The 12415-nt window shown below is 34.8% G+C and overlaps 1 protein-coding gene across 5 annotated transcripts in view; it reads right to left on the bottom strand.

Moving 5' to 3' along the window:
- LOC144371511 (zinc finger protein 69-like) overlaps positions 1-12415 on the bottom strand; it is an 86478-nt gene that overhangs the window by 58984 nt on the left and 15079 nt on the right. For all 5 annotated transcript variants that reach the window (XR_013431474.1, XR_013431476.1, XR_013431475.1 and 2 more), the window contains exon 3: positions 1961-2034. Coding sequence is in view for 2 of the 5 variants with exons in the window: in XM_078033829.1 (XP_077889955.1) it covers positions 1961-1996 (36 nt within the window). In the remaining 3 variants the exon portion in view is untranslated. The remainder of the gene's footprint in view (positions 1-1960; positions 2035-12415) is intronic.

Genomic DNA, 12415 nt, shown 5'->3' with positions numbered 1-12415 from the left:
TGAATTTCTCATCTCTCAAACTCTACCACTTCATCTGAACTTTGGTGAAAGCCACAACTTCTCCATAGGTTCTTTCCTCAACCTGTTGTCCACTCCAAGCCAGGAGAAGCCTGCCTTGGTTCTGGACCTGGTCACCATCGTCTGAGTGAGTGTGCATCTGCTGGACTAAAAGCTTAAGGCTTAAAACTTTTGATCTGACATTTAAACTTAGCACACAGAGGAAATGTCTGTCAATAGCCTGTCTTGATTAGGTGAGTTTTTCAGTGTTTAGAATTAATCTAGGATTGTTAGCAGTAAATTAATCAACCTATTTTTTTGCTGTGAATGGATTGTTTATTGCAGTGCCTAGCATGCAGGATTGTTATTTTCTTGAGTAAGAACCTATAGAGTGCAATTTGAGTGAATAAAGCATTGAAAGGGTAGAAGCATGGGGACACATTTTATTTCTCTCCTTGACTGCATATGTCACAATTTTGAACCCTGGAAACTGGGACACATGGACTACATTATTTTATTTAGAAAAAAAGTCATTATTTTTAATGTCATCTAATTTTCCCTGCTTTTTTCTTATGTGAAAGGCTCATAAAGATAAATCAAAATCTTTTAAAACTGCCCTCCAGTTCTTAGAGAAAATATTACAAATAAGGCATCCCTTTAAAACAAAACATGGGAAAAAATAATTATGTTGAAACTGAAGTTTTGAGATAAAAGTAAATTTCCCATTTAACCAATTTTCTCTGGGATCTTGTCTCACAAGTTTTGAAGAATCAAATCTATGGACACGCAGGGGAGGTAATAGTAAAATAATAGGATTTATTTTAGCAAGAAGAAATATAACTCCCACAATGTGGTAGAGGGCATGAAAGCAGAAGAACCCCCCCCCCCTTTTTTTTCTTTTTGGTGTCAGCTTCAAAGTTTATTTCTGGTTTTTGGCAGAGCATGGGGAAAATCTATTTTACATAAGTATTGAAAAAGGCATTCTTATTACCAACTGGGTTCTTGATTGTCCTTTCTGTAACCCATCCTTCTTCCAGTGACTTCCAACTGGCTGCACCCCAAGGACAAAGAATTTGGTTGGATGTATTCCCACAAGTGAGTCTCAAGTGATTTTTAATTTGAATAGGCCTTAATGGTGCTCATTAACATATCTATCCATTATCCTCCAGGTGTGGTTAAATAAGATGTCCATTATGCCACTGCCTGGTCATTTTACTATCTATTTTATTTTATTTTTTTCTCAATCAAGGTGAGCAGGGAACCCTGCCTTTGAGAATGTGAAGAGAGCTGGAAATTTGAGATTTAATCTCAGACCTATAAATAGCTAAACTATCAGATAGCCATTCTGGATTTTAGATACTTCTTAGTCTGCATATAGAAAGCTCAGGAGGCATGAGGATGTTGAGTTCAAAACCAGCTTGAGCAACTTAGTGAGGTTCTAAGAAACTCAGTGAGTCCCTATCTCTGCATAAAAATATAAAAAGAGGTTGAGAATGTGGGTCAGTAGATAAACATCCCTGGGAATAATTCCTGGTCCAAAATAAACAAACATATAAACAACAACAATAAACAGGAGGAATAAGAACAGGGGTCCTGAAAAACACCACAGCTTCTCTCACACAGGAACACAATGGATGAAGTTGGGGTCCTCTTCTGATGATTATCCCAGACTTCATCACAAAATCTAGGGACATGCTGAGCTAATGCCACACAGATGCCCACATAGGAATTCATGAAGGCCCTGAAAACACCATTCAATTATGGAACAAAACACTTGAGGTCTCAAATACTGATCTATGCTTCACTAGACTAGTTAGAGAAAACTGAAGTCTGAGCTGCCAAAAGAGACCCTCTAGCCACCAGACTCTGGTGACAATTATGAGGAGTTTCCAGCCATCATTGCAAATCCCACTGGCTTCAAACAGCCTCCCTACCCAGTCTCAAAATAAGAACACACACTTACCATTTCCTGGCTTTCAAGATGCTTAGTGTTCCCCATATATATATTTTTTTTCAGCTCCAGTGTAGCACAGAAACCTGGAAGCAGAGAAATGGATTCAATGAATAGCAGGCTCCAAAAACAAAAGGAATAGAAAACCGGTGGGCTGAAGGGGGAATGGCAGGATGGAGTAGACAAGGACACATTTACAATCTTATAGCTCCCTGTAGGGAGGGGAAATTCCTGAGACAGGTTACCTTGGTAACAGGTTGAAGCGGGGCAGTTTCTAGATAATATCCCTCAGGGGACAGTCTCCAACTTCCCAGATTCACTCAAAATTGGCCTCCTAGATTCATCCTGACTCAATTTACCTATCTACAGTGACTGCCTAATTCAGTAGGCCTACTGTTGAGTAATAGTAAATTTCATCCAGATCACAATCAAATAAGGACACAAAGACAGGTTTTTGTCTGCTGTTTTATTTCTCAAACACTGGGGATCTACCGCATGCAGGGGTGCATGCCTATAATCCAAGCAACTGGAGAGGGTGAGGCAAGAGGACAGTTAGTTCAAAGCCAGCCTCAGCAATGGCGAGGCACTAAGAACCTCACTAAGATTATGTGTTTAAATAAAATAGAAATGGGGCTGTGAATGTGGTCTCAGTGGTAATGTGCCCCTGAGTTCAATTGCCAGTAGAAAAAAAAATACTGAAGATCAGACCCATGGGTATTATTCACTACAGCGTCCCAGGACCACAGATGAATGGATTGATGAATTGATAGAAACATACACAGAGTCCTGGGGAAGGGTCACAAATTCTCCTCTGATGGCTTTTCAAGTAACTGATATTACAATATTAGAGGACTGCTCCACAGCCTTGGAATCTTTTTATTTTATTTACTTTTATTTTTATTTTTTTGCTGTGAATTGCATTAAGTGCCTCAGGATAAAATTATTTCATGACAGAGTTTCATCCCAATATTTAGATCTAGTACAGACAGAAGTGCATGCATATAAAAATTAAATATCACAATTACTTTAAATTTTTATTTAATATTTCTGTTCTCTGGCCTTATGAGAAAAGAGCTTGAGACTTCAACTCATAAGTAATTCCCTGAGGCAGCACTGTCCCTACTCCCCTACAAAAACTGGGGCAAAAATAAAATTTTAAAGTTTCTAGCTTAATAAAATAAACAAGAGGTGAATGGTGCCAGGTCTCTAGATCTCTCAGTATTCCAGAACCTAGAGTATAAGGAATTAAAAAATAAAGCATTTGCAATTTTGCCTTGAGCATAATAATAGAATTATGATGTCTGTTTTTTCTTTGGTATGGGATACTATGAGAATATTAGCACAAATCACAGGCATTATGACTATATATATTCTATAATTCAATATAGCCCATCAACAGAGTCAACCTCAAATTTAAATGAAGAAAATTTTAATTATTATTGCCAGGGTCCATCCCTAGCAGGAATCCAGGGGTCCTGAGTATGAATGACATTGGATACTGAAGGATATGTGGTCTCAGCAAAAAAAGAGGAGACAGGATAACAGGTTGCAAATTACAAGCAGCCTTCAGAAGGATCTGATGCCCATAGAGGGGTGTTTATTTTTTTTACCCTTTTTAAAGGTATTTATTCATGTGGTTAAAATAGCATCAAAGCCCAAAACTTTTTTCATTTACATAATTTTCAAGAGTTGCAATCTTTTCTGACATATTAACTTCATAAGATATTGAACAAATTGTTTAAAATATGTTCCTGTAACCTTTGCCAATCATGATTAAGCTTTTACATTTTCACTTCAATCACTAAGTACTAGACTATGCAACTTGACTACCTGTATCATGACCTATTAACTTTTAACTTTAAAGCACACATATGATTATTGGTAAGCTTTTTTGCTTCTAAACTAAAGTCCTAATAATACACACTTAAAACAGTAAAAGCCTATTACTTAAAAGCCTACTCCTCTGAACTGACTCTAAAATATACCTATATAAAATTTTACATTATTCTGTTTTTCCAAAGTAATTTTCTTTTTTCACATGGCCTATTTAACTGATTTTTAAAGAGTTTCTTTGGTCCTTCATCAAATTATGAATTCTAATGTCTTTATAATTTTTAATTAAAGATCAGGCTCTGCACTTCAACTCATTTGCTATTAGTATTGACTATGTGTTTCCTATTTTCATCATAAATTCCTGTGTAGGGCAAAGAAGGCTCTGTTAGTAAAGGGAATGTATGTTGCATAGGTTGTGGCTTTAGAATGAGGGGCTTAGTGTAAATTGTTAAGCTTTTCTCAGGAACCTTGATTTGCAATCTTTTCCCTGTGAATTTCTTAAAAAAAACACTATTGTTTGTATTGTCAAAGATACTAAAATACATCTCAGGACATATTCTTAATCCCATTCTGGGAATTTTCCTGCAATCTCAGGCAACATGGACTTTTATTATTGATTATTGTATGCCCTATTATCTATCTCATGAGTATCATAAACAAAACACTTAACATTCCCCATGGTTCTGGGTTCCAGGTTGTGCAGCCCTGCCACAGAATCCCCCACACTGTGACCCTGTCAGACAGGATGTATAGGAACATCTGATTTGAAATTCCTCCTTTAAGATTTTCCTGTGTGATGTGTCCTCATTCTAACCTCCTACATTGTCCTACTTGTGGGTTTCATAACTGCTTAACAAAAGGTTTGAAGAGCCACCATGTCTAAATTCTTTTGGAGTGTCTAGTGAATATCATTCCCTGGGTCTCTTCACCATGTCTAAATTCTTTTGGAGTATCTAGTGAATATCATTCCCTGGGTCTCTCCCTCTAGAGAGCAGTATAAACTATGAAGTGAAGACACTCCAGGGAGTCTCTGATAGCCCTTCAGCTGGCAAGGATCTTTTAGTGATACAGGGCTGGGACACTCTGAAAAATTGAGGTAGAATGAAGACCACTCCCTTCAAATGCAAACTTTTTTTTTCAATCAAGACATAACTTTCCAAACTTATCAATAAGAGTGGCAGGCAATGAGTTTATTAGAAGTGATGTGAAGGAAGAACAGGGTGACACTCTGACAGAAGAATGTGTGTTCTCTTTTAAAAGATAATAGCATGACTTTCTTGAACTTCAGTTTTTTTGAAGATCTAAAAAAAGATCCCAAAGAGTCCTGACCAGGTACACTTCTTGACTATGGACTGACAGTAGGATAACATCAAACTCTCAAGTATCCTCTGCCATGACAACTTTAGGTTAATTAGGCTCATGTTCACCATTTCTAATTGAATTCTTAAGCATAACCTCTCACAGATTTTATGATTAGTAAGAATTATCTTTATTTCTCTGAGTTCCAGAATCTGGCCTATAGCAAGGTCACAAAACTCTTCACTTCAGGGTCACTTAAGTTGCTCTTATAAACATTATTTTGAAACTGCATTTCTTCAGCAGATAACAGTTTGTTAAGGAATGTTACATATCCTGTCCAGTTATGCCAGAATTTTCTTGGAAAATAAAGCATGGGGTCAACATTTTAGGCCTATTTATTTATATTACTACATGTTGAAAACAAAGCTAGTCTACCACTGAGCTACGTCAGTGTCACCCTTGCCAGAAATAAAGTTCCATGGGGATGCAAATCTCTCAATAAGGTAAAGGCAGTATCTAATTGACATCATATTCTTGAGCTAAAAATCATAAAAGAGGGTTCCTTTCAAATGTGCTATGCCACTTTTTCATTAGATGTGGTTTAATTACTATTTTCACTAATTCCAGGAATCCACTTTGAAATCCCAAATTTTATTTACCTTCCAGTCCTCAGAGAGTCATGTTCTTCTCGTGTAGGTCCTTAGCACCACATAAAAATAAATAAATTAAAGATATTGTGTCCATCTTAAAAAAAAAAAAAAACTAACACTGGAAAACTGGGCACACAGGTGCAAGCCTATAATCCCAGCTGCTTGGGAGACAGAGGCAGTAAAATCATAAGTTCAAGGCCAACTTCAGCAACTGAGACCCTGCCCCAAAATAAAAAAAGCTGGGGATGTAATTCAGTGGCAGAGCATCCCTGAGTTCAATCCTTGCCACTGCAAAAAAGTAAAAGAAAGTGACAAAAAAGTAACACTAAGGATTTGCTCTCAGAAATGTTTCCACAGATGTCAACAAAGTAAGGTACCTCAGACATTAGTTTCTCCTAGTTCCTTTTTTTTTAAAATCTATATTTATTTATTTTTAATCTTTATTTATTTATTTTTATGTGGTGCTAAGGATCAAACCTAGTGCCTCACATGTGTGAGGAAAGCACTCTACCACTGAGCTACACACTTCTCTGTGCCTCAATATCGTTATGTCTCAGGGAGGAAACAATTTAAATCACAATCTTCAAAGAACCACATTTTATGTATAAAAATTTTAAAATATGGCAAAAGAAATAATTAAATTACATGTAGAGAGCAAATAAGAAAGAGAAGTAATGAAGAAAGAGCAGAAAGATCAATAAATAAACAACAGAAAAAATAGAGAAAATACAGAAAAATAAACTAATTAAATGCTGGTTCTTGGGCTGGGGTATAACTCAATAGTACAGTGTGTGCTTACCATGTGTAAGGCCCTGTCTTGATTCCAACCAACCCCCCTAAAATAAAATAAAATAAAATAAAAAACAAAAAAAACAACCACTGGTTCTTTGAGAAGACAGAAAAAAAATTGGAAACCTACAGTTGGGCTAATGAGAAAAAAAAGAGAGAATATACATATTACTAAAATCAGAAAAGAAAAGATGATATCACCATAGTTTGTAGAGATACGAAGAGGATATATGCCAATAAATCCATCAACCTAAATGAAGAGAACAAATTTTCTAGAAAGATACCACCAAACTCACCTACAATGAAAACCTGAATTGAATAGTCACAGGTTTATATTTAAAAAAATTTGTAGCTTGAAAATCTTCTCTTAAAATTTTTTTTTTCAGATCCAGATAGCTTCACTGGAAAATTTCAATAAACATGTAGGGAAAAAAATATACAAATTCTATAAGAAAACTGAATAGGAGGAAATACTTCTTAACTTATTCTGAGCCCAGCATTAACCTGCTATCAAAGGCAGATAATGACATTACAAGAGTTTCGGATACCCCTCATGAACACAGGTGCAAAATCCTATACAAAATTGTGAGGGGGTGGGTGGTTGTAAAAAGAGATAGAACCCAGAGCTTCACACATGCTAAGCTAATGCTCTAATGTGGCTAGGCTAATGCCACATCCTCAGTCCTTTTTATTTTGATGCAGGATCTCACTGAGTTACCCAGCCTAGCCTTGAACTTGTGACCCTCCTGCCTCAGAGTAGCTGGGATTATAAGTGTATGCCAACACATCCAATTCCCAAGCAAAATTTTAGTGAATTAATTATAATAATATATAAAATTAATAATACCTCATGACTAAATGAGATTTATGTTAATATTGCAAAGCTGGTTTTCCATTCAAAACACAATGGACATCATTATATTAGCAAACAAATAATAACAATCCAATACCCATTCTTAGTTCAAAAACAACAACAATAAAAACCTTAGGAATAGAACAGTCTCATTCTGATAAAAGGAATCCAAAGGGAAAAAAAAAACAAACAAACAAACAAACAAAAAACCCTAGAGTTAACAGCACGCATAATAAAAAAAGATTGAATGTTTTTCTTTTAATATAAGGAACAAGACAAGGACGACCACTCCCATCATTTCTATCCAACAATATACCAGAGATTCTGCTTAGATTAATAAGGCAAGAAAAAATTGACATTCATCATTTTTTAAATGATGAGATTATCTATATAGAAAAATCCGATGAAATATGCCCCCAAAAAAGCTAGTGCTAGAAGGTGAGTTTGGTGAAGCTGCATGATACAAGAGCTAGATACAAAACTGAATTGCTGTTCTATGTTAATAATGAAAAATTTTATATTGAATTTTTTAAACATACTATAATAACACCAAAAATGTCAAATATTTAAGACAAATTTGAAAGGGATATGCAAAACTTCTACTTTAAAAGATTGCTGTGATAAATTAAAGAAAATCTAAAAAAATGGGAAGAAATAACATGTTCATTTGTTGGAAGACTCAATGATGTTAAAAAGTCAGTTCTCTCAAAGTTGATTCATAGATTCAATATCTCAGAATCCCAGCAGGCTGTTTTGTATAAACAGGTAAGCTGATTATAAACTTCCAATGCATATACAAAGGACCCAGAGCAGTCCAAAAAACGTTGCAAAGAAAAAATCTGGAATAAAACACTATTACAAAGGTAAAGTAATTCAGACAATGTGGTACTGATATAAAGATAAACAAGTAGATCATGATACAAAATAGAGGCCAAAATAGACCCATGTACACAAAAAAACTGATTTTTGGCAATGGTACAAAGGCAATTCAGCAAAGAGACAATGTTCATTTTTAACAAATGGTGCTAGAACTAAATACCCATATACAAAAACTTATGAATTTTGACTGCTGCCTTGCACCACATACAGAAATTAACTCAAAATGGGTCATATACCTAAGTGTAAAACCGAAAACAATAAACCTCCTCAAGGAAACAGGAGCTAACTTCTGTGACTTGGGGTTAGGCAAAGAGTTGTTAGATATGATACCAAAAGTGCATTAAAGAACAATTCATAAATTGAATTTCATCAAAATTAAGAACATCTGTTCTTTGAGAGACACTGCTAGTGGAATGTAAAACATGACAGACTGGGACAAAATATCATAAATCTAATAAAGAATTTGTATCTAGAATATATAAAGAACTCTTAAAACTTAATAAGAAAAACAAATACCTCAATAAATAATAACATACAAGATTTAATACTTTACCAAGGAATGGCAAATAAGCACATGAAAATATGCTCAATATCATAATCAGCCAATAGGAAAATGCAAATTAAAATCACAATGAGAGGCTGGGGTTGTGACTCAGTGGCATAGCACTTGCCTGGCACATATAAGTAACTGGGTTCAATCCTTAGAACTGTATAAATATAAATAAATAAAATAAAGGCATTGTGTATATATCCAACTAAAAAAAAAAATTAAAAATCACATTGAGGTAATACTATGTATTTTTTAAAGGACTAAAATTTTAAAAGACTACCACTGTAATATTTAAGATAGAGACTTGGAGCAACTGATTCCTCATTCACTGCTGTTAGGAATGTAAAAGGAAACAATAACTTGGAATATAGTTTGGCAGTTTAAAAAATTAAAAATACACCTAGCACATGATCTACTCATTTCACTTCTGGGTATTTAACAAAGAGAAAAGAAAGCCTAAATCCACACAAAGATCTGTAATACAGTTGTTCAGATGGGTTTTAGTTCTAAGAGCCAAATGCTGGAAACACCCAAATGTCTGTCAGTGGTGAACAGGCACATCCATGCAATAGAATACTTTGAGCACTTAAAGGAACAAACTACTGATATAATCAGAAACAGAGACAAATCTCAAAATAATTACACTGAGGGAAAGAGCAGAGAGAGGCAGAGAGAGAGAGAGAGAGAGAGAGAGAGAGAGAGAGAGAGAGAGAACACACATGTTTTATAATTCCATTTACATAAAACCCTAGAATAAGCAAATTAACCTACAGTAATAGTAGATCAGTAGGTTGGTGGTTGCCTGGAGAAAGGGACAGAGGACCTTGAGGATAGAAGAACAAAGAAATTTGGGGTGGTGATTGATCTGTTCATTCTCCTTATTGTGATAATGGTTTCTTGGGTGTGCACATGTGTCAGAACTGATTAAATCATACACTTTAAACACGAAGTTTATTGGATGTCAATTAGACTTCAATAAAACTGTCTTTAAAAATAGCAACCTGAATTTATAATATAAATTTTAAATTGTCCCTTTTCCATCAGCATACCAAAAATCTTTCACTGTAGCAAACTTACTCATGTAACTGCTTCAAATACACCTTTTCTTTTGACATTTACTCTACATAAACATGATTGTAGAAGTAAATTACTGGCTGGGGATGTGGCTCAAGTGGTAACGTGCTTGCCTGGCATGCGTGAGGCACTGGGTTCAATCCTGAACACCACATAAAAATAAAATAAAGATATTGTGTCCACCAAAAACTAAAAAAAAAAAAATATTAAAAAAAATTCTCTCTCTCTCTCTCTTTCTCTCTCTCCCCTCTCTCTCTTAAAAAAAAGTAAATTACTATTGGATAGAAAAGTTAACAAATTGGTCTCCCTGGATTGCACAGTTGTCTGTTTACTGGCTTCAAATGAAGTCTGAATGTTTAGCTGAACTACCAGTACTGAAGGCTCAGTGATTGAATACTGACAACATTACTTTTGCAAGGTGCCCTAAAACAATTTATTAATTCAAATAAATGTTTACTGCACATGTGCTCTCTGTATGCCACTGTTGAAAGGGCTGGATTTCATGCAGAATGGACAGTACCGAACTACAAAGTTATTCCATGTCTTCTTTTGAAATAATTTGTAAGATTTAGAAACATTTAAATCACATGATGAAAGAATAGCAATGGAAACAGGCCACAGACAGCCAAGAACAGTGACTCTCCTAATTAAAGGTTAAAATAATAAATTTCAATGATAATATGACTGAAGAACTGTATCCTAACAGCTTAATTCCAAAATTACAAGTATTTCTCATATCTTAAGTGAACTCAGAACAAAGATTACAAATTACTTTCTCACACAGTGAGTATGAAGTCTGCCAGCTCTAAGAGGTCATTCTGGCTTAGAAATATGAAAGGATGTGAAAAGACAGACCCCAAATGATTTTTAACACCAATAACAAATAGGATGTTTTAAGTGAATTCTCTAACAGCTGGTATCAAAGATAATACTCTGTAGCAGCATATTCTTCATTACTGAGTTCAGTTAGCAGGACTAAGTATGGAAATTACTATATCTTATAGAAGATACAAGCTTAATTATACATCACAAATAAAATCATCCATAGCTCTGCCACAATATACAAGACATTTTACAGCTTAGCAAGGGAATCCATTTGTAAATCTTCCACTATCTTTTTCCCTTGAAATGATACTATCCTTTAAGGTTGTTTCTCTAAAAGAACCCTACATATGCTCCATTTGTATACAATGAATTTAAGCATTTTCTACTGTCATGTATAACTGATTATAACTAATAAATAATTTTAAAAAAAGAATCCAAAGAACCCATGCCAGGTACACAAAAATCTATAAAAATCAATTGTTAGCAATAACTATGGATGGCATGTGCTTCTGATTCGCTTAGAAAGTCACTCTTCTAAATTTCTTCAAGTTTTTCAGAATTGTCATGTTTTGTGTTCTCAAAGATAGAGTTTTGCTAAACAATAAGCTTTTAGTAAATTTTGACTGACAGGATTCTTCTGCATGTGTTCTAAACACATCATACCCAAATTCATATCTACATTAAACACTACTAATCCTAAGTGTTCAGTAACCATGGAATGCAGAACATGAGTTCTGAAAGCACAATATTCAAGAATTCTCATCCTCATGGAGAAGCAATATTCACTAAACAAAGATGAAACAAACCATAGTATTCAGTTATTGCATCTTCTAATTATTGATTTTTGGAGTTTTACAAATGTAAATGGTTTGCTTTAGGTAAATTGGTGAAAAAAGCAAAAACATTTAACCACTTTTAATTAAAATTATGAAGCTTTACATCTTACCTCTGATACTTATTTTAATTAAAATTGTGAAATAATACCTGCTACAGCTTGAGTTCCATTGAAGCTAAGAGCCAAATTGTGGTTCCTCATGATACGTCCAATGTCAATTACTGCCCTCATGCTGCATTTTACCTTGAAGAAAAACACTGTTTCATGGAGTAAGATCTACTTGTAATTTGTAATGTGCTTGGCACTGTGCTTACCAGTTTATATGCAGCAGCTGTGCTCATCCTCAATCCAATGCTACAATGGAGAATATTTTAGAAAGGTAGAGTGTAACTGACCTTAAATAACTTGTCTAAGGTCACTGAGCTACTTCCCATTACTGACAACACAGAGTATATCTTGAACCTTTTAACAAGAGGGCTCCAAATTGGACCAAACCTGCTTGAGAAATTGGATTCATCCCATCATGAGTAACTCCCAATTTAATCTCAGTACAGTTATTTTTCTCGAATTCACCTTAATCTGACCATCTGCCGTGGCATGGAGGAGAAAAAACATAGTGGCAGAGCTGAGTGTGTGCAACAATTTATCTTCCGAGTTTTGGCTTTCAGCTAGCCTTTATTGTTATATCTTGGAAAGTTAGGCAAGATCAAGATCCTTAGTAAAATGACATCTATAGAGTGGCCTTACCAGCATTATTATTATTAATCCTGACCATGTTTAAAGTTACATTATATATTCAAGACAATTCTGATCTTAACTGTAGCAGTGTTTATCACATAAGCAAATGATTCATGTCATGTTATAACAAATAAGATATATA

This window comes from Ictidomys tridecemlineatus, chromosome 16 (genome assembly GCF_052094955.1).
Source record: "Ictidomys tridecemlineatus isolate mIctTri1 chromosome 16, mIctTri1.hap1, whole genome shotgun sequence".
Lineage (NCBI taxonomy): Eukaryota > Metazoa > Chordata > Mammalia > Rodentia > Sciuridae > Ictidomys > Ictidomys tridecemlineatus.
Note: the sequence above shows the minus strand (reverse complement) of the source record. Positions and strands in the feature narration are given on the sequence as shown.